Below are 21,683 nucleotides of genomic sequence, written 5' to 3' on the forward strand. Positions count from 1 at the left end.
AGCTGAATGAGTGAATGCATGCTACAGGACTTTTGGTGATAATGTAGACAAGGGGACATACAATTTCTCATGCAGTCTAGACACTTTTGAGAGTGGAAAGCCATGCTCTTCAGAATTTTGCTGGGACTGTCTACTTGAGATGTCTGGTTACCCTGTTGGCATCATCGTTGGTGGGACTGGAGTCATGGCCCAGGACAAGGCAACTGAGAGTTGCCTCTGCTGAGGTATGTGCTGCACAGTCTGCCTCAGGCAACAGAACCTAGGAATCCTCTAGTGATTTCTAATATTTCGTTTCACTTCATTTCACTTATTTCCGTATTCTCTGTTTTATTCCTTGCCTACATTAAGAAATTATTGACTTGCATGCTATAGTTCCTGGGGTTGCAAAGAGTGGGACATGACTTAGTGACTAAACAACTGTACGTAATACTACATAACACATAATTACTGCAATACATACAGTAAACAGTACATGCAGCAGAATCATGATTCCAAAACATTAGTGCTAAAGTGACCAGGTGCAGTTGACCAAACTGGGCACTTTCTCAGTGTGAAGCTGAATGTTACTCATGGTTTTTGTGACTTATGGAGCAGAGCAGAGAATTCCTGCTGTTGGAAGCAGTCAGTCATTCACTAACTGAAGAGAACACTGATGGTTTTCCCTTTTTATTCCAATAATATGCTCACTAAATTATCAAGTCAAGAGTCCAGTAGACAGCTGGGTTTATGAGTCTGCCGCTCCAGGGTTGCATCTGGAGACGTGGATTTAGGAATGACTGGCACATGTATAACTTACTTTTAAAGAAAATATTTTTAGCAAACTTCAGGACTCTTCGCTTCCACTTCTTTTGAGGAGGGTTTTTCATATGCTTCTCTGGCTTATTCTAAACCTTTGATGCCATCTCTTACTCAGCATCTAACTAGAAAACTGAAGTATTAAGACATTTCTGTGTACAGTGCAGGGAGATTGCAGGGAACAATACTGATTTGCACTTGTTGAGTGGTGACTCTTTGCCAGATACTGTTTTGATTGCATTCCATGTACTGGCTCATTTAATCTTCACAGATTATTCTATAACCATGATATAGTTACTATTATCTCCTTTTTTTTTAAGGAGGAAATTGAGGCACTAAATGGTTAAGTGATTTGCCCAGTGTTACTCAGTTGGTAAGTGGAGAGGCAGAGATTCATAGACAGGCAGTCAGGAAGCCAGTCTGTGCACTTAACCTTCTCAAAGTTATTTAATTATCAATGATAACAATTTCATCTCTAAAATAATAGTTTATAAACCTTTTGTTTATATATGTCATTGTTGTCAAATTCTTGTTAATTCTTAGTCTCCCAAAGTGTACTGTTCTAAAGAACACTGACTACTCTGAGATGCAAATAATCCGGTTGCACCATTGGACTTTTCAGAACAGTCTCTTCCCAGACACTCATACTCGGCCTGGAACACAAGGCTCATATACTTGTCTGTCTTCTTGAAGTCTTTACTTATTTGATGAGAATGTTAAATGTAAATGAGGCTCAACTCCTGAATTTTTCCCCAAATCTGCTTTTCCTCCAGACTTCCCTATCTCAGTAAATTCAGTCACCAATTAACCAATTTCACAAAGGCCTAGGAACATTCTGATTTATTCATTTACATTTTTCACCCGTTACATCTGATCTATCCAGTCTTGTCTCTGTCTCCAAAACACATCCTGAATTTATTTTTCCTTTTATTACTATTTGTTTGCTTGTTTGTGTGCGTCATCTGAATACGTGCTGTCATCCTCACTTGCCTAAACGCCTGCGGGAACCTGACAGGGCTCCCAGCTTCCGTCTTGTCCCTCTGTTCTTCACTCAGCAGCTGCAGCGAGCAGTCACATCACATTCCTGCTTAAACCTGTCAGTGGCTTCCCCCCGGACTGCTTACCATGGTTGCTGTCCGCCGGAACCTTCGTGCTCTCCTCTAGGTTACGCTGTACCAGCCACGCCGCCTTCGTACTGGGCCACAACTGACCAAGCCCATTCTGTCTCATCCATTTGCAGTGGCTATTACTGGGCTGCCTGAATTTTGAACGGTTGGCCTTTTCTTGACATTAAGACCTAAGTTCAAACATACTAAATAGGAAGCCCTTCCTGTGCAGACAGTCTAGAGGAGCTATCCACTTACATTATCATGTTATAGTAATTCTCATCAGAGCTATGGTCACCAACTATTATTTTCCTTATTAAATTACTGCAGTCTGCCCACACTAGTACATAAGTACCATGTGAGCAGAGACTTGTTTATCTTGTTCTTTACTGTATCCTCAGGGCCTGTAGTAGTATCTGGGTATTTAGAAGATACTCATTAAAATTTGTTCATTAAGAAATTAATTGTTAGTATTTCCCAGCCACACCTTGGAGACTTTAACATAGGATTTCCACATCTAAAGAAACTTGTCCACTGGAAGGGTTGTCAGCATCCTGCTCAGGCTTTTGTTAAACTTGACAAATGTTGCTTTTCTCTTTCTGAAAATGTGTTAGAAGTCCATGTTTTACAACTGTGTCTAATACCGCTTCATTCTAACCACATTTGGGTTTAGTTTTTAACTTATGTTTTGAAATTCTGTATTTGAAAGGACAGAAGATGTTTGCTTTGTAAATGAGCTGATAATTCCCACTGGTGATGGCTTTTATCACCTAAAATCTTTGTGATTGTTCAGTTTGTTTGAAATTGCTGAAGTAAGCATTATAAATATTTTTGTTGTAATATTACTTTGTCCTTAAAAAAAATCACATTGCTTTATGCTAAGTTCCTTCTGGAAATGGTGAAGTTGGGGCACATCTTGGATTTTTTAAGAATAAATAGCTTAAGTTTTTGTGTTTTTTTTGCTTTTCTAACACCAAAGTTAGGCCTTATAGCATTAATTTTACCTATAGACATCCATGCATGGTAGATGTTATAAAGCATTGCCTCTGCATGTAAAATCCAGACTTGGAATATTTACAGTTGATGCTGATAACATACATCAGAGGATCAATTTCAGACCATGTTGTTTTCAAAATCATTTATTGAGCCCTCATGCTTGGCCCTCTTTTAGAAATTGCAATGGAGTTAGAGGAAAAAACATAATCTGTTTACCTTATGAGATTTACACATTGATATGGTTCAATCAAAATGCAAGTAATATTATTTTAAGACAGATGTTTAAGGGCAGAAGACAGGGGTAGGATAAGTTTTAAAAAGAAAGAGGAGAGAGCATACAACATTTTTGTTCTGTACCTGAAGATTGTAACAAGTGGACCAAGTTTTACTTTACACAATTTCTATGATTCTTGTCAATGATTGAGCAAGCGGTATGCGTATGTATGCATTCATGCTCAGTCATGTCTGACTCTTTGAGACCCCATGGACTGTAGCTCGCCAGGCTCTTCTGTCAATGGAATTTTCCAGGCAAGAATACTGGAGTGGGTTGCCATTCCCTTCTCCAGGGGATCTTCCCGACCCAGGATCGAATCCATGCCTCTTGTATCTCCTGAATTGGCAGGTGAATTCTTTACCACTGGTCCACCTGGGAATCCCTAAAGAAGTGGTTCTTGACAACAATTATGAATGTGTAAAGGTGTGGATTTACGCGTCTTTCTCTAAATAACATGTATAGTAGTTCTGCTGTCTTAGAAAATACCAGGAATTTAGAAGGCCTAGAAATAGTTTGTTTCCTCACTCAGATTCAGCAGTAGCACATTACATTATTTTGTGACATAAATCCTTTGACCTGTTCTTATCTGATGTTCTTTAGTTGAACACTTTAGTGCATATGTGGAAGTATACATTTTACAAAAGGTATCACGAGCAAGCTTGAAATATAGTTTTTTCATTTTCATCAGCTTTTATGGAATTTTTAATCACATTCTTAAATTGCTAGCATTGCTTTTACCAATTAGTTGATTAAGCTCTTCTTAAGTTGTTGAGTTCCTTGTTAGTCTAGATCACACTAGAACAGCAGTAAGGAAACCTTTTTTGTAAAAGGCCAGATAGTAAATATTTTAAGCTGTGTTGGCCAGTCAGTGTCACAGCTACTCAACTCTGTTATTGTAGCATAAAAATGATCATATAATAAATATGTAAACAAATGAACGTGGCTGTGTTCCAATAAAATGTTATCTATAGATAATGAAATTTGAATTTCATGTAATTTTCACATCTCACAAAATATTCTTCTTTTGATGTTTTTTCCTATTTAAAAGTATAAAAACTATTATTAACTTGCAGAACATACAGAAAGACAGTGGGCTGAATTTGGCCTGTGGGCTGCAGATCCCTGTCTCAGACTTAGTGTCAGACTCCCAGTGTTATGACATGTATCATTTGAAACATGTCCCAAAGAGAATTCCACATCACGTCAGATACTCCATTACTTAGCCCATGATTGCCAGTCATGTATTAGATCAGTCACTTTCCTGTTAAAATCGGACACTTGATTCTGAAAAGTTACAAGGAGATCAGTTCAGAAATCATTGAAGTTAAATACTCCAGCATACAAATATCAGGTTATTAAACTATTTTTTCACAATTTGAATGTATCTTTGTTCACTTGTATTTTTATCTGTTTTAAAAAATTTAACCTAATAAAACCACCCTAAAATTATTAGGATAGCTTCTTTTATTTTTATTTTTAGAAGAAGCATATTTCTGCAGAAACAGGATTATGCTCAGGAGGCAGAATTCTTTATATTTTGGTTGTGTTACAGGTCAAACACCATTTTGTTGAACTTACCCTGGTTGTAAGTTGTTCATGCATTTTTACTGTATTACATATTGCTTTAAAATAAGAAGTATAGTTTTTGGCTGGTAATCCTTTTGTTAGAATAGATTAAGACCTGTCCAAATAGTATTCAGTTCAGTTCAGTCACTCAGTCATGTCCAACTCTTTTCGACCCCATGGATTGCAGCACGCCAGGCTTCCCTGTCCATCACCAACTTGCGGAGCTTGCTCAAACTCTTGTCCATCGAGTCAGTAATGCCATCCAACCATCTCGTCCTCCGTTGGCCGCTTCTCCTCCTGCCTTCAGTCTTCCACAGTATCAGGATCTTTTCCAATGAATCAGTTCTTTGCATCAGGTGGTCAAAGTATTGGAGTTTTAGTTTCGGGATCAGTCCTTCCAGTGAATATTCAGGACTGATTCACTTTAGGATTAACTGGTTTGATTTCTTTGAAGTCCAAGGGACTCTCAAGAGTCTTTTCCAACACCACAGTTCGAAAGCATCAATTCTTTGATGCTCAGCTTTCATTGTGGTCCAACTCTCACAGCCATAGATGACTACTGGAAAAACCATAACTTTGACTATACAGACCTTTGTTGGCAAAGTAATGTCTCTGCTTTTTAATTTGCTGCCTAGGTTTGTTATAGCTTTTCTTCTAGGGAGCAGGTATCTTTTAATTTCATGGCTGCAGTAACTGTCCGCAGTGATTTCGGAGCCCAAGAAAATAAAATCCATTTAAAGATGGATTTCTGCTGCTTGCTTGCTCATCTTCAAGGTAAAATATTCCCAGGGTGTTGTGTTTTTCTCAGTATTGCTGGTGCTTGTTTTTCCTGTTTTGTTTCATGCTTCTTTCCAGTCTGTTTGGTTCCACCCTACGAGGTTCAGTGTTTCCTCTTTGTATTAGCAATATTATCAGTGTTGAATGTTATGCAGCATAACCGCTTTTCCTGACCCTGTCATGTACCACCGCCATCTCTTAGCACATTTTGTCACTTAATTCTTGACTGAATGGCTTTTCTGTCCCTCATTCACTCGTTCTCTGTTTGCTGAATATTACCTGCTAATATCAGGCACAGTCATAAGCACCCTCCACTTTTTCCCACTTCACCATCTACCTATTACTGCCCTGTACTTCCTTCTGAACTGTCTCGTATTATTGTCATGTCAGAGGGTTATCATCTTTAGTAGTCCATTCCTTCCATTGATCTTTTACTGCTTTCCTTTAACTTAGACTTTTCCACTTGGTGTTTTTAATCCAATTAACCCCCCCTACCTTCCCCTTAAGTCACTTGCCTGCTGACTGCTGCACGTCATCCCTCCTTTTGACTTGCATAGCTCAGTGCTGCCCAGGCTTTCAGCCCCTTCTCCTCTTCCCGGAAATTGAAGTGGGCCCCAGGGGCATTTGTATAGTGACATCAGTGCACTGGAGCGGGCTTGGCTGGATGAATGTGGAAATGGCAGTTCCTTTGCTCCTGCTCTGCTGACTGCATCCCAGGACAGTGACCTAAAGCACTGTCCTTAACCAAGAGGATTTCTTCCAGGATCATGCCTCCAGTTCTTGGTGCTGAAGTACAGAAAACCTTGGGTCATTCTCTTCTAGAATTTATTTTTTTCCTGACTGAAGCTTTGTGAGATGTAACTGTGTCCCATGTCAAAAATACATTTGTCTTAAAACATCATTGTGTTACTCTCTCCACACTAAATTACAGACACCCCTTTCTCTAGATTCAGTGAGTTTTTAGTGTGAAGAAAATAACTAGTTTATTGCCAGGAACCTGAGCTCTGCCTTGTAGGTGACTGGTTGAATTCAGTATTCTGTAGTTGGACGTAGTCATGGATGATCAGAACCTAAGGAACCAGGGGAATTATTTAGCTTCTGTTTTTGCATTCTGGAAACTCAGGGCCTAGGCTAATGAATGCCAAGCTCTGTGTCAAATGAGTGAAAAATTTGAATTGGAACTTGAATCTCCTGATCACAAGCTTTTGTTGAATTAAGTGATTTTTCTATAGTGTTGATTCAGATGTAATTTAAAAATGTCATATGAGATGATAAAATTTTTTTTAAAACATCCAAGACAGTGACTCATATCTCCCTGAAAGATCTCAGTATTAGTGACCTTTGACTCCCAGGTGTCCTGATTACTATAGAAAGTAGAGATATCAATCTAAAATGATTTGCTTTACAAGCCTAGCAGTGAGATTCCATGGCCTGGTATATACAGGAGGGTGAACTTACTAGGAAAAGAAGGACAGAAGACTAAGTGCCGGCAGCCAAGTGTACACGCTACCCCAGCAATTACCAGGTAGGCCACAAAAAGGACGCGTTTGGCTGTTACTCATTTTGTTGTTCCTTTCCTTCTTGTAACTAAGAAGAACCACTTTTTTTTCCCCCTCCTGGTCAAAAGAAGTCATATTTTTAACCTTAGAGTATGATTTTAATCAACCTGCCATTTTTAATCTGACTTTCTTGAAGCAGAGTAGGAATTCTTGCTACCACATATTCTTAGCAAAGTTCTGTGTAATGAAGAATTGCTTCTGGGTTTGCCAGAAAATTTTCAAACCATCCCAACAAATCCAGTCCTGTTTTGGGCTAATGTCCAGCTTTGGGTTGCATTACAAGTAGGGTGACGAGTTGGGAGGATCTGGGGTGTATGTCTGGGCCTGTGATTTTATGTGTGTGTGTATGCATATACATACACAGGTGAAAGAATTGTAGTTGTGCTGCTCCTTCAGGATGGTATTCACCAGGCCCAGCAACCTGTAAATGAACCGTCTGTCTGTCTGCTGCGTCGCCGTTTCCTGGAGAGGTGGCCCTTCATCTTTGTCCTTCCATGCTAATAGCTCCAGGTTCCGAGATACTTCTGTCAGTGAATGTATCCAGGCACTGCATTGGCATGACTTACCTTTTCCCTCCCAAGTGGAGGAAAGTGTTAGAGGTGACAGTCCTTATGATGTGTAGCTTCCCACAGCCAGTCTTATCCATAGGCCCTGGGGGAGCTTTAGGGGAAGGCTTATTGATGCCTGTAGATTTTGGTTTAGGGATCCGTGTTGGAATTCTCTGCTTGCATACCTCCTTGATCTTGAATTAAACAGAAAAACAGAAGGTAGTTAATAGTACAGTTGGTAGAGAAGCAGACATTGTTCAGGACATAGAGTCAGATTGGAGATTTTGGCTTTTTTTAAAACACTAGGTTCTAGGTACATATCAGATTAAAGATTGTCATGTTGAAGAAAAAAAATTCAGTTAAACAGTTCACCAACATGAGTTAAATGTGTGCTGTGTTCAAGACCCTCAAATGTAGATGATGTTAGATACAGAGATAAATAGGTTATGTTTCTTGCTTTTTAGCAATCATGGTATAGTGGGAGATAAACAAGAGAAGTGTCCCAAATTCATCTCAAAGTTTAATGAGATTGCCAGAGAAAGGTGAATTTCAAATGAGAGGTCTAAAAGAGCTTCATTGAGAAAGTAACATTTGTCTTGGGCCTCCAAAGGCTAGGGACTTCCCTGATGGCTCAGAGGATAAAGCGTCTGCCTCCAATGCTGGAGGTCGGGAAGATTCCCTGGAGAAGGAAATGGCAACCCACTCCAGTACTCTTGCCTGGAAAATTACATGGACAGAGGAACCTGGTAGGCTACAGTCCATGGGGTCACAAAAAGTCAGACATGACTGAGCAACTTCACTCACTCCAAAGACTAGTAGGATTGTTAATAGCAGAATGGGAGAGCATTCCAGAGTAAAGGGATACTTTGACAATGTTCCTGAGGTAGGAAATTGGATACAGTTGAGAAGTGGAACGACTTTAAATTAGGCTGTGTTTGAGAAACAGAATGGGAATGTAGACTAGAGCTAGATAGGGGAAGTTGCCTGATTCTATAGACTGTGTGTGTGGCGGGGTGTGGGGATGTGGTAGGGGGACAATAAGGACTTAGGCTGAGGAAAGACATATCGTGGAGGCACAATTGAACTAATGTTTGTCCACAGCATATGAAGGGTGAGAGAGGAGTCCCAGGTTGAATGATCTTGACTGGGAAAGTAGGTTGTGGAGTGTGAAAGAGTAAAGGCTTGATTTAGTTCCTATTTGCTTAGACATACACTCTTGTTTATTTAGGAAGAATATTCTTGATTAAGAATACGTGTTGGTAAAGAGATGGGACAAAGGTCTCAGGTAACTGCCATTCTCCCATTATAACCCGCAATGATGACGATGATGAAGACAACTTCCCCCATTTTGTTGCATCGTTCTTTCCTTGCTGTGACCTCAAAAATAGAAATCTTTTAAAAACGCATTGTAGTTTTCATCGGGAGGGAGAGCACATGTACACCCGGGGCGGATTCATGTCAATGTATAAAAAAAAAAAAAAATAGATTTCAAATAGTGTTCTTATGGAAACCCTTTTTGTGTTGTTTTTTATTCTATAGAAATCTGTTTACACATTTTTATTATACTGATAAAAGTACAGTAAAGTCCCATGGTCTCTTTATGTAAACATTAAGTTATTTTAAGTGCCCCCTACATGGGGTCGCGGAGAGTCGGACACGACTGAGCGACTGAACTGAACTGAACTGAACTATTAATAGCAACCACATTTAGGTTTTCAAATAAATACTATACAGACTTGGCTAGAAAATATGAATCCTTCAATAAAATATAAACTACATGAGGAATCGGAGAAGGCAATGGCCTTCTCCAGTATTTCTCCAGTACTCTTGCCTGGAAATTCCCATGGATGGAGGAGCCTGGTATGCTGCCGTCTGTGGGATCGCACAGAGTCGGACACGACTGAAGCGACGTAGCAGCAGCATATGAGGAATGTGATTTCTTTTAGTACAACCTTCTCTATGCCTAGGCACTAGGAAAGTTGTTAGGCTTTAGTGTTCTTACTGACATTTTTAAAATATTTAATCCTAAGCATGGCAACCCACTTCAGTATTCTTGCCTGCAGAATCCCCATGGACAGAGGAGCCTGGTGGGCTGTAGTTCATGGGGTCACAAAGAACTGGACAGGACTGAGAGACTGAGCACAGCACAGCAAGCATAGCAAACGAAATATTGATACTCTGCTATCATTCTCCTGCCAGGAAAGGATCACAGATGCAGGCAAGGCTCTTTGTTTTAACATTATTTATAACAATGAAAAATGGATATAGTTTAAGGCTGTAATAATCAGTATAGAGTAAATGAATTACACTGTAATCACATGAAAATATTATGCTGTCTTTAAATAATGATGCTTTTGAAGATATAGAAAAGTGTTTACTGGAAATGTTAAAAGCAGGATTTAAAACTGTATATACTCTTTAACTGTGTATATTTGAAGAGAAAATACTAGGAGAAAATACACCAGTGGGGAGATCAAACCAGCCAATCCTAAAGGAAGTCAACCCTGAATATTCATTGGGAGGACTGATGGCTGAAGCTGAAGCTCCAGTTCTTTGGCCACCTGATGCGAAGAGCCAACTCATTGGAAAAGACACTGATGCTGGGAAAGATTGAGGGCAATAGGAGAAGGGGACGACACAGGATGAGATGGTTGGATGGCATCACCGACTCAATGGACATTAGTCTGAGCAAATTCCAGGAGATAGGGAAGGACAGGAAAGCCTGGCATGCATCAGTCCCTGGTGTCGCAAAGAGTGAGATACAACTTAGTGACTGAACAACAAATCAGCGGTTAATTCTGGTTAGTGGAGTTATAGTGTTTTTTATTTTTCTTATATCTTCTATATTCACTACATTTTCTGTAATTAATAAGTATATAATTCAAAAAAAACACTAAGTTATATTAAAGGTTAAAAAAGGAAAGAAATACTTAAGAGATCAGGACATTTCTGTGAACATCAACATATTGTGCAAACCATGAGTAAGTCAGCTGACCTTATAACCACAGCATTAATAATAGCTTTTACAAAATAGTTTTCAGTGATGTCCTTTAACTTTGTCAAGATTTAGATTGGTTGTCCTGTTTAGCGTACAAAAATGTGTGTTGGGATTCTACTTAAATTGTGGGTTCTTGGGCCTTACCTCTGGAAACTGTAATTCATTTAAATGTCTATGAATGCACCCAGGAATCCTCATTTTAAATAAACTCTCAAGGTGATTTATCTGATGTAGGTATTCAGCCTGACATACTTTGATAAACACTGCCATAGTTGATCTCATTTAGCTATAAGCTTTAGGTTTCTTTCAACCTAGAACTCTTGTCTGCTTGGGTGTGGGAGGTTTAGTACTGCCGAAGGCCAGTGTTTCATGGCCCAGTGGTCCTAGATGCTCATCAGAACCACCTGTGGGGCTTTTAAAGCACTGCAGATGCCCAGATCCCATCTCAAAATCTCTCAACTCAGATTGTCTAGGAATGTGGAGTGAGCACCACAGGTTATTCAGAACTGAAATCTGTCCAATAAACTAATTGATATTGAAGACAGACAACATGGCTTGGAATGGTCATTGGTAGGGTCAGCTGCCTGAAAGTTACCGGGTTCCCATTGTTTCTATACCATTGATGCTGCAAGTTAATTTTGGTTTTCTTGATAACTCTTGATCTCACTTCATAGTTTTTACCTTTAGATGGCAGCAGAGGCTAGTTATATTATTAGGACAACTCAGTTTCATTCCCAAATCTTAAAAAAAAAAAGCTGTTTTTTCTGTTTGTATGAATTTTATACTTGGACATGTTTCAGTAAATGAGGTAGAGAGCTTTAAAATGTGTCATCTCTTGGATCATTTTTATAGAACACTATGTCAAATAGCTCCAAGAAAGCTTTATCCAAATTTGGAGAGCATATTGCAGGAGGAATCAATGCATATGGCTCTTTTAAGACCACACAGTGAATAAGAATTGGAGGTTCCTGGGTTTCATCAGAAAGCAGATGTCTTGGAGGAGATTAAGCAAGTTGGAAAGCTCATTCATAGAAGAAAAGTTTGTGGGTTTTTTTTTTTACTAATGTTTAACTCAGTTTAACATGGAGATTGGGGTTTGGAATGGATTACAAGTTTGAAAGATGCTGATTTCAGTGAGACAGAGGCCTCACTTCTATTTAGGTAACAGTAGAAAGAAAAGGAGAATTCGTTAAGTTCTTAAAATGTTAGCTTGTTTAGCCTGTAGGTTCTTAAAAGAAACCCAGCTGTCTGTATGATTGTGATTATAGCAAGTCATTAGATGGCAGTGAGCCTTAATGACCAAAAGAAGTACTGAAAGGTGAAAATGTTTTATTCAAAATCTCAATTCTGTAATCCAGTTTCTACTTGATACTTGTGCTCCTTCACACTATCTTGGAGGGCAAACACCAGAACAAAATTAGTTTCCTTGTATGAGGAAACTATCAGATCCTAGTTATACAGCTGGAGTCAGGATGTTTCCTTTCCTCTAAATGAAATTAATTGTGTAAGTACTTTGAACTTTTTGGAGATATATTGGCAACATATTGTGTAAGAAAGCTGTGTTCCCTCAGGAGTGTTCTTGACTCCAGGGACTGCAGGGTCTCTCATTACACCTTTAACTCTAGAGGTTGAAAGGCTCAGGACTTCAGAGACCTTGAGTGGTTTTCATCTGTGGTTACGGGGGTAGGCAAGGGAGGGCCGGATTCAGGGCTGCCTGACTCGCTTAGGGACCCAGCTATGGAATGCTTGGTCAAGGCCCTGGTGTTACCAGAATGACAGTGTTTTGTAGTTTTGTTTTTATCTCTGTTTATGGGAAAGTACATAAGTAATGATGATGGATATGGTGATGAAAAGAAGGAAATGCTAAATTGAGAAAAAATGTCTTTGGAATATTATTGCCTTGTTTTGTCTTTTGTATTGTTTAGTAAATCACTGCTATTTTTTTTTTTTTAAAGGAAACAACAGATAATGAATCTGGCAGATAGCCCAGAATTTCATATGCTGCTTTGGCTTTTTTCTCTTGATTTTCTCAGAACTTCCTTATTATACAATAAAATTTGTCACTAAAATCTTAGTTTTGTATGGCAAACTTTGGTCCTTCCAAAGGAAACTCTGTAGTTTCATTAGCTCATTCCCACTAATGTCTTGTGAGAGAATGTTTGGTTTTAAATAGAACTGCAGTGCAGTGATTTATGTTTAAGAGTTGTCCAGTTTCTGAGGTGAAGGCTAGAGGAAATTGATGCCTTCATTTTATAATGTAACATGGTTTGTGGTTGTACCTAGTCACCTCCCAGTCTTTCTGTGGTAATTACACCATGGGTAGTCCAAGAATAAGAATTGAAGTACAGTTTTCAAAAATCCTTCCTAACCTAGTTACTTCCATTTTTGTGTCCAGACACATAGCATCCCATTTAGAAATAGAATGCTCAAATATACTAACCTTGAACTGTTTTGTTTATCCCCTTTCTTTTTATTCATCTGTCAGGTTTTTCACCTCAGCTTTTCTCTTTTTCTTCTGTTTTGGTACCCACTCCCCTCTTTCTCATTCCCTCATATACACCCATGTAACTTTTAAAAATCATTCTCCAGCTTATATTTTACAACAGCCTTGGGTTAGTGACTAGAGCACTGGCTGTGGAGCCAGATAGACCTGGGTGGGTCTCGATTCTGGTTCTGGCACCACTGTCTGTGTGTTCTTGATCAAGCCAGTCAGCCTCTGGCCGACCTTAGTTTCCTCATCTTGTAACCCTTAGGATTAGACTGCCTACTTGCTAGTTCCTTAGCGGGTAGAGATACCGTGTAGGAAAGTCCCTGGCGCATCCAAAGTTGTTACTAATGTCAACATTATTATCTTTGCTTTTTTCTTTTTTTCTTTTCTTTTTTTATTTGTTTCTTTATATCTGTTCTTAAGGTACTCATTTCTTGATCATAACGATAACTTATCTTCTTTGATTATTTTACATTTCTTGTTTTTCTGCTTTATCTCTTGTTCTCCCATCTCTCCAATTAATTCTTGGAAACATATTGCTAAGTATAGCAGTTGTAGCAGCTGTCCAGGCAGAGCCAGTTACTGGGCTGTGTTTCGAACCACCTCTGGCCCAGAAAACCTTCACATAGCCTTTTCTGTCCTCATCCTACTTAGTCTACTCACTGTCTTTCTTTTTTACAGTCTATTTGAAAACATATTCTGTCCTGTCTTTTTCTGTCTTTTAATTCAAAAAATGAAGCAGTTATACCATGTATAAAGCCCTTTGACCCTGACATTCAGTGATTCTACGAAAACAACAAATGCACATCAGGTGCGGCCCCCAGGTGTGTTGTTAGACTTATGCACTCTTGCTGAGCACCTATTCCCAGTGTATTTAAGTCCCGGATAGTGCAGTACAGTGATTCTTAATTCTTATAAACCCAAGGATGAGCCAGGCAGGTTGTTAAGACGCAGATTCCTTGCACTGGATTTCACAGGTCTGGGTATATGGAAATCTGTGGAGGCCTTGGTAATTCTGATAAATGTGATCAGTGACTGCATTTTGAGAAACATTAATATGAGAGTTTCAAAAAATAAATGACAGCTTATTCTTACTCTCAAGAGATTATAGGATTATAGTGTAAGAGGGTTGACAGAAGACTATAATGAGGCAAAATTAAGTGCTGTAATAAAAGTATAAACAGAAATGTTTTGGAAACTCAGAGGAAAATCGAAAAAAATAAAGAATATTCTGGAGGAATTGACACTTGAGGTAGGAGTAAGATTTCAGTAAAGGAACAAAGAGAGAAGAGCATTATTGTCCGAGGAACAGCATGAGCAAAGGCATAGTGTTAGAAGGCCTCATGGTGTGTGAGGAGATTGTCAGTACAGTGTCCTGGTGAGGGCGCACATTATGTCCAGAGTTTCAAAGGGAGAGGAGGTGACAGGTGGAGGCCTGATTGAAAGTTTGGATTTGGGCCACTCAGTAATGTAAGTGCTAAGTAAGTGCAGTTTTGAGGCGAGGGATTGGAGAATTGCCATGGTCAGGACAGTGTTGTAGAAAGGTCACCAGCAACACAAGTGAAGGTTGTATTAGAGGTGTGGGATTAAATCCAGTAGTGTAACTATTTTACAGTTGGATCTGTTCTGAAGTTTGGTTTTGGGGAGTACTAGGACACGACTGAAGCGACTTAGCAGCAGCACAGATAAAGGAGAGAGGGCAGAGGGAGAAATACCAGGGCAGAATGGGCTGCTGGGTCTAGAGGACGAGCAGAGAAGTGGAGAATAGAACTCAGATGTTGACCCTGGGTGACAGGGAAGGTGGTGGACCACCACCAGAAGTGAGACAAAGCAATCCAGAGAGCAGTCCAAGAGTGACAGAGCCCAGGGGTGTGGGCACTTGCCAGGTTTGAAGTGCAGTCCCATCTTCATGTGCAACTGTTTGGTGGGCATTGAAAACGTGGAGATGCTTCTTTGAAAATCATCATAGAAAAACCGCTGATACCATTCAAGTGGCTGAGACAGCTCAGGGAGAAATGTGATTCCCCCTCACCTGCCACTTTTTCCTTCTCCCAGCGTGGGTAATTCTGTATACTTTTCCCAAAGCCTGAGAGGTGAGTTTTATGCCCACATTCCCACTACAAGGCTGCCTGTCCTATTAACTGGTAAGAGTGTGACCAGTTCTGAGAGTAGCCCTCTAAGGAGACGTTTCTTTCTAGTACTTGAACTATGCACAGTGATTGAGCCATTTTCCAGGCATTGATTGGCTCTCTGAGGGGAGGGAAACCCTGCCCCTCTCTTGTAGTTACCAGGCTGGCCCCTGGGCCATTATGTTTGGGCTGAACAGACAGATTACTTAAACTTGCAGTCTCTGAGGGGGTCTGCCACTCCTTAGCACAGGGGTGTTCAGTAATTACAGGATGGTCCCCCTATAGCACATTTCCTTCCTCATTGGCAGTCTGAGAACGCCTGGAACAGAGCCATAGTTGATAGGTCGGCCTAAGAAAATAGTACTAATTGTCCATTGTTCTCCCTAGTCCTCTCATTACACTTCTTAGAAGCTAAAATCAGCAACTCCAGCAGCATTTATATTTTCTAAAATTTTTGCAATATATATGCATTATTATAATCAGAATAAAGTTTTATATAAAAAATTGTGCTGCTTGTGTCTGTCACTGTGAGAGAGATTGTCCTTCTCAGAGTGCTCCCTGCTACCCTGAAGGGACCCATCAGGTGTTTAAATGTTTCTCATGTAATGGACTCTTTAGGGATCTATTGCAGTTTTTAATTAACTCCTATTTCTATAAAATGATACTTCTCTGAGGCCTCAAAACTGACTGGTATCAGTGAATTTAAGCAAGACTCCATTAAAAGACAGAGAACAGAAAAGGAATCTCTCTTTTTTTAAAAAAAGAGAAGGGGAAAAAAAACAGCCAACTGACTAAATGGTAAAGGCTGGTAGTTTTTTCTTGAGGAATTGCTTTGAGTGGCTGCATTGAAGCAGGTGTTTATATGTACTTAATTGTTATGAGGGGCTTCCCTGGTAACTCAGGCTTTCCTGGTGGCTCAGATGGTAAAGCGTCTGCCTGGAATGCAGGAGATCCAGATTCAATCCCTAAGTCGGGAAGGTCCCCTGGAGAAGGAAATGGCAACCCACTCCAGTACTCTTGCCGGGAAAAGCCCAGGGACAGAGGAGCCTGGCAGGATACAGTCCATGGGGTTGCAAAAAGAGTCAGACACGACTTAGCAACTAAACAGCAATTGTTGTGAGAGATAATTGGGGATCAATTTGAAGATTTTTCTCTAAAATGACAATTTTATTTGTGATAACTCCCTAAGTTTATAGTTATTTAATTCTGAATTGGAAGCAGAATTTAGAGACTGACAAGGTTGAACCCTGGGCTTCCCATGTGGCTCAATGGGTAAAGAATCTGCCTACAATGAAGGAGATGCTGGAGATGTGGGTTTGATTCCTGAGTCAGGAAGATCCTCTGGAGGAGGGCATGGCTGCCCACTCCAGTATTCTTGCCTGGAGAATCCCATGGACAGAGGAGCCTTGCAGGCTACAGTCCATGAGGTCTCAAAGAGTCGGACATGACTGAAGCGATTGAGCATGCATGCACACAGGTTGAACCCTAACCCTTCTCCCCTGAGCTCAAAAAATACACAATTCTTTTTTTGTAAAGTGATTTTGGGACCTTAAGTCTTTCCTTGTAAGTCATGATGCTGCTTGAAAAATGGAAACCCTAAATTAGGGTATACCATCCCAGGAAGATTTTCTAGGGTTCTGCAAAGGCAGAAGTCTCACCACCTCTGGGCTAAGCTGGTGGTGCTTGTCTTTTTGATGACTAGACTTTGATCCCTAGATTGCCTTCTCTGGAGGTTTTGGGTCACTGTCAGGACTGTCAACATGGCCACCTGCTTTCAAACTTTGATGTGTGTGGTTGAGATGTTGCTTCTGTGGATCAGTGTCACTCATTTCTGATGCTTTTCACTCCAGCCACCTCTGAGGAGGTCAGGTACCTCTGTTCTTCACAGACTGATAGCCTGTCCAAACTCATTCTTCACTCCTGGAGTTTGCGCCTTTGCTTCCAGACTCCTGTTTTAGGATAGAGTGGGCTTGGACTGTAGCTTCAGTGCTCCCTGGCAACTTGTACCTCTCCTTGGTCTTGCTTTCTCCCATCTTCTATCCACAGCATCATCCCCAGTCAGTCTTCCCCATGCCTGCCCATTGGTGTGGGGCTTGGCCTTTCACCTTCATTCTCTCGTAAGAGCGGTCTGCAGATGGGAGGAGGTGAAAGAGGAGGCAGATTGCTGCTCTAGTCTGTAGAGATCTTGGAAGGTTTCAGAAGAGGTCAGGCTCGAGCCAGACATTTTGCTGTAGATCACTAGATTAGAGCAGAGAATTCTCTCTAGGTAGAGCAGTGGAGAGGAGGCAGGGAAAAGTGTGTGTGTGTGTGTGTGTGTGTACGGGTGTTCCCAGTGTTCTGGCGCTGAAGGGCAGACTGTGAGGCAGAGCACAGGCAGCTAATGTTAGGTGCCCTGTCTGTGTTCTGAGCAGGATGAGATATGATTTATTACGCTTCCCCCTTGCACTGAGATAGCTTCATCTCTAAAACTGTGATGATATCCACTTTACAGGGTTATTATGAAATAAAATAACAGTATATAAAGCATTAGTTTTCTCTGATCTCACTACCCAGAGAACTTCTTTGCAGACAGAGTGCCCCTAGCATGGTAGTCAGGGACCCTCAGGTTCTGACAATACTCTGCCTTTTGCATCTTGTTGTTCAGTCGCTCAGTTGTGTCCGACTCTTTGTGACCACTCTCCAGCTGTGTCAACATCAGCCACACTGCATCACTCACTGTTCCTCGAATGCTGGTTATCTGCTCTCCTGCCTGCCCCCCCGCCCCCCGCACCTCTGCTCTGAGATCCTCCTAGAATCTCTATCCCAGTTTTCCTTCTCTCTCAGACAGCTGCCTCTCCTCCAGTCAGATCATATCTGTGTCTGAAACCTGACCCCTGAACCCTGTCCAGGGTAATCTACTCCTCCTCCAGAGGCCTATAGAACTTGCTATCTATAGAATCCCTTTTCTGTATTGTGCTCTTAATTACCTTTTAGGGTAGTTCTCAACTCTTGCCTTAGATTTTAAGTCTTATCACCTGCATAGCTGTCTTGCACAGCAATGAGCAAGTATTAGGTGTTTCATAAATGTTTGTGGGTTCATTCTTGTAAATGATTTGTTGAGGAATGAATGGTGCTTATATCCTCATAGAAGACATAGAATCACTTGTGGTGATTATAAGCTAATACAAATGGGATTGAAACTCCCCAGAGAAGACTTTAGAAAGCTCTAAACAGTAAAGGGTTACTTCTTAAGTTCTTGGGAATCCTGCTGAAACCCACCTTTCCCCCATTTTGCCAACCAAAGCAAAGTTGGTTGGTTGTCTAGACTTCTGTTTCTTCCAAAGGCATGTGAAGAATGGAAAGCTCATCTGAAAATACTGGTTTGTAGTATGGTATCTTTGAAAGAGACAAAGGTAAAAGGTATTAATACAAATAAAAACGTTCAAATATGCATGTGCTCCAGGCCTATCTATCAAATTAGTAGAAACAAGCCTTATGCAATGAAACTCCTCAGCGCAGATTTTTAAAGTTGCTTTGAGGCTTATTTTAGTCTGGTTCAAGATTCTCATCTCTGTATATCAGATATAGGAAGCTTTTGAAGGACAGTGAATCTTTCTCCTTAATACCTGCCCCGTTCAGTTTGTCACTATCAGTGGATTGATCCATTTTGTCCATTGTGGTTCTTTGAAGAGGAGACACTAATGCTGAGATGCTGTGCATGTCACTGAGTCAGGGGTGCTATGTCAGTAAACCTGCTCCACCCTTCCAGAGGCCTAAAGAATGGCAGAGAGTCAGACAGCCTTTGTAGGTCTGTAGGGCCTCTTGTTGATTATTCAGAGATGACTAGCCTTTGAAAAAGAAACAAAACTAATAGGCAAAAAAAAGGGTCTGTTTTAGGTAACCTCACAAAAATATCATACAGAACCATTTGGCTATGTGGGGAAAAGGAACTCACTAAAGTAAAACTTTCAGACTTTCAAAAAAATTATCTCACATAACTCAATAAATTTTATTTCTCTTGACCAATAATTTTGTGACAAAAATAGATTTTAAAATGAGGCCACAAGAAGATTATCTATCAGATTGCTGACTGCAGTACTAATGGTTAGCCCTGATTACATTTTCATGGTACTAAGTGTTGTAAAACCTGGTGTCGTGATAGAATATTGACAAATTTGTATGTGTTGCCATATGAACAGCGTTAATCTATTATCAGATTATAAGGTACTTAGAAGTGTGTTGGCTGGTTAACTTGCTCAACTCCTAAGGATTCTTTATTCTACAGCCTTGCCTTTGGGGGGTACCTGCTCTGACTGCACAGTAGAAGGATCCACCAGTTGCAAAGGAAAGGACTTGGAGCTTAATCTAAATGAAAATGAGTTTTAAGGAGTTTTAAGGTTTGGGGATTTTACTGAACCACTTATCTTCCGTATTCTTTCTTGGATTTGCTTCACTGTGGCCTGAGGTGAATGGAGTCCTTTGTTTTGGCTCATCCAAACTGCTCTCTTTAATGTGTGTTCTGGACCATTCCCAAGAAATGCTGTAGGGTTATGTTGAGGCCCAGGGACCTGAAGGTGAAACAGAGCTTGTAGTTGTCAGACAGCCTGCTACTGCTCAAAGATTCAGACATCTATGCTTTGCTACTGTTGTAAAACTGGGAACCTTCCCACCTTATAAGATGGCAGTTTTTATGGAGCTTTTCTTTTGAATAAAAATAAAACCTGGAGAATAAGCCATCTGTTTGTCATGCCAGCCACTAGAGGGTAGAATAGTCACACTTCCTGAAACAGGTGTCATTCATCCTGATAGAGCAAGACTAGAGTCAGAACATATTTGGTAGTGTTTATGGGTTGCCATTTCCTTCTCCATCAATATATCAATAGAAATGTCTAAAACAATGGAATTCCTTCTTTGTGTGTGTGTGTGCTGAGTGGCTTTAGTCATGTCCAACTCTTTGCAATGCTATGGACTGTAACCCACTAGGCTCCTCTATCCAAGGGATTCTCCAGGCAAGAATACTGGAGTGGGTTGCCTTGCTCTCCTCCAGGGGATCTTCCTGACCCAAGGATCAGACCTGTGTCTCTTATGTCTCCTGCATTGGCAGGTGGGATCTTTACCATCAATGCTGCCTGGGAAGCCCAATTCCTTCTTTGCTGCTACTGCTAAGTCACTTCAGTCATGTCTGACTCTGTGTGACCCCATAGACGGCAGCCCACCAGACTCCGCCATCCCTGGGATTGTCCAGGCAAGAACACTGGATTGGGTTGTAATCAGCAGAGGAACTTGTTAAAAAATGCAGCTTCCTGGGCCCTACCCTCGGAGATTGGGATTTGATAGCCCTGGGTGGGACATCAAGGGATTTTCATAATGTGTTTTGAATTTTACTTTGAGAAATGTAGATCCTGTTGTTTTGGGCATGCATTATTGCCTAATTATTTTTTCTCTTAGGATTGCAAAGCAAAATGATTATCTGGAGGAAAAGACAATATCAGAAGCCAAAATGTAGGGAAACTAGAGTGCTATCAAAGCTCTCTCCCTGTCTTTGTCTGACGAGTTTCAGAGGAAACTCACTTGGTTAAGATGAATCAAAACAGCGATGAAACACATGTTTTTGTGTGGAGTTATATTTTAGTCAATAAAGATCACAGAATTCTTATACTACAAGTCTAAAAATTTTAAATTAAATACCCCTTTTATGGTCATCTCACAGTGCAACCTAGTTCATCCTTTGCCTAATGTCTTGGCATTCTGAAATGTAGTTGTAGAAACTCTCTAAATACTAATAGAATTTATATAATCCTGTCATCATCTTGAACACATAAAGAGACTTTCCTTTGTACGTAAAGATCCAGTTGTAATGTACAATGTCCTTCTTGTAAGGATGACTCGGAGAGCAGAGGCCTCCTTGGGAAAGCTTTGCAAATGGTCTTAAAAGCCAAGAAGAATGTTATTAAAATAAAATGACAAAATAAAATGTCATAAAATAAAATCATTCAAAACTGTGATAGAATGCTGCAGCTGAACAAGTTAAAAGGGTCAGGGACTGAGTAAAATGAATCTTGGTTCTGAAGCTAGGACCTCAGATGAAATGAAGATATTTTTTCAGATGTCTATAGAAACAGTCATGTCTCCTGAGCCTCTCAAGGGCCTTCTTTTCTTCAAGAACACAACCCTCCACTTTCACATATCTCATATGAAGATTTTCCAGTGACATTTCCTCTCTCCTTCCTAGTTTTCAGGGTTCAGCTGTGATTTCATGTGAAATAAAAAGAAAGTCATGGAACCCCACATGCACATATGCACACACAAGCACACGGAGTTATGAAGCATTATCTTTGAAATTAAAGGTCAAAAACCTAGTCTGTGGCATTCTTTGTATGATTTTATGGAAAAGAAACATGTTTTTTTTTTTAAGAGATGATGCTGTCTTTACCATAAACTTTGATTAGTAGCACTTTTAGTAATCTA

At 40.3% G+C, this 21,683-nt stretch overlaps 2 protein-coding genes across 7 annotated transcripts in view; one reads left to right on the forward strand and one right to left on the reverse strand.

The window, feature by feature from the left end:
• CMSS1 (cms1 ribosomal small subunit homolog) overlaps positions 1-21,683 on the forward strand; it is a 398,128-nt gene that overhangs the window by 3,971 nt on the left and 372,474 nt on the right. The gene's annotated exons all lie outside the window — the stretch shown is intronic.
• The window catches only part of FILIP1L (filamin A interacting protein 1 like), a 312,484-nt gene continuing 293,523 nt past the window's right edge, over positions 2,723-21,683 (reverse strand). For 4 of the 6 annotated variants that reach the window (XM_055410487.2, XM_055410528.2, XM_055410652.2 and 1 more), the window contains 2 exons: positions 7,640-7,815; positions 2,723-6,300 (listed from right to left, as the gene is read on the reverse strand). In XM_055410487.2, coding sequence (XP_055266462.1) covers positions 6,255-6,300; positions 7,640-7,815 — 222 coding nt within the window. In that variant the 3' untranslated portion in view covers positions 2,723-6,254. Of the gene's footprint in view, positions 6,301-7,559; positions 7,816-21,683 lie in introns of those variants that run through there. The other 2 variants (XM_055410396.2, XM_088836402.1) reach the window with 2 other exon arrangements.

Source organism: Moschus berezovskii, chromosome 1 (assembly GCF_049115385.1).
Source record: "Moschus berezovskii isolate FMDL1 chromosome 1, NW_MosBer_1.0, whole genome shotgun sequence".
NCBI classification, from domain to species: domain Eukaryota; kingdom Metazoa; phylum Chordata; class Mammalia; order Artiodactyla; family Moschidae; genus Moschus; species Moschus berezovskii.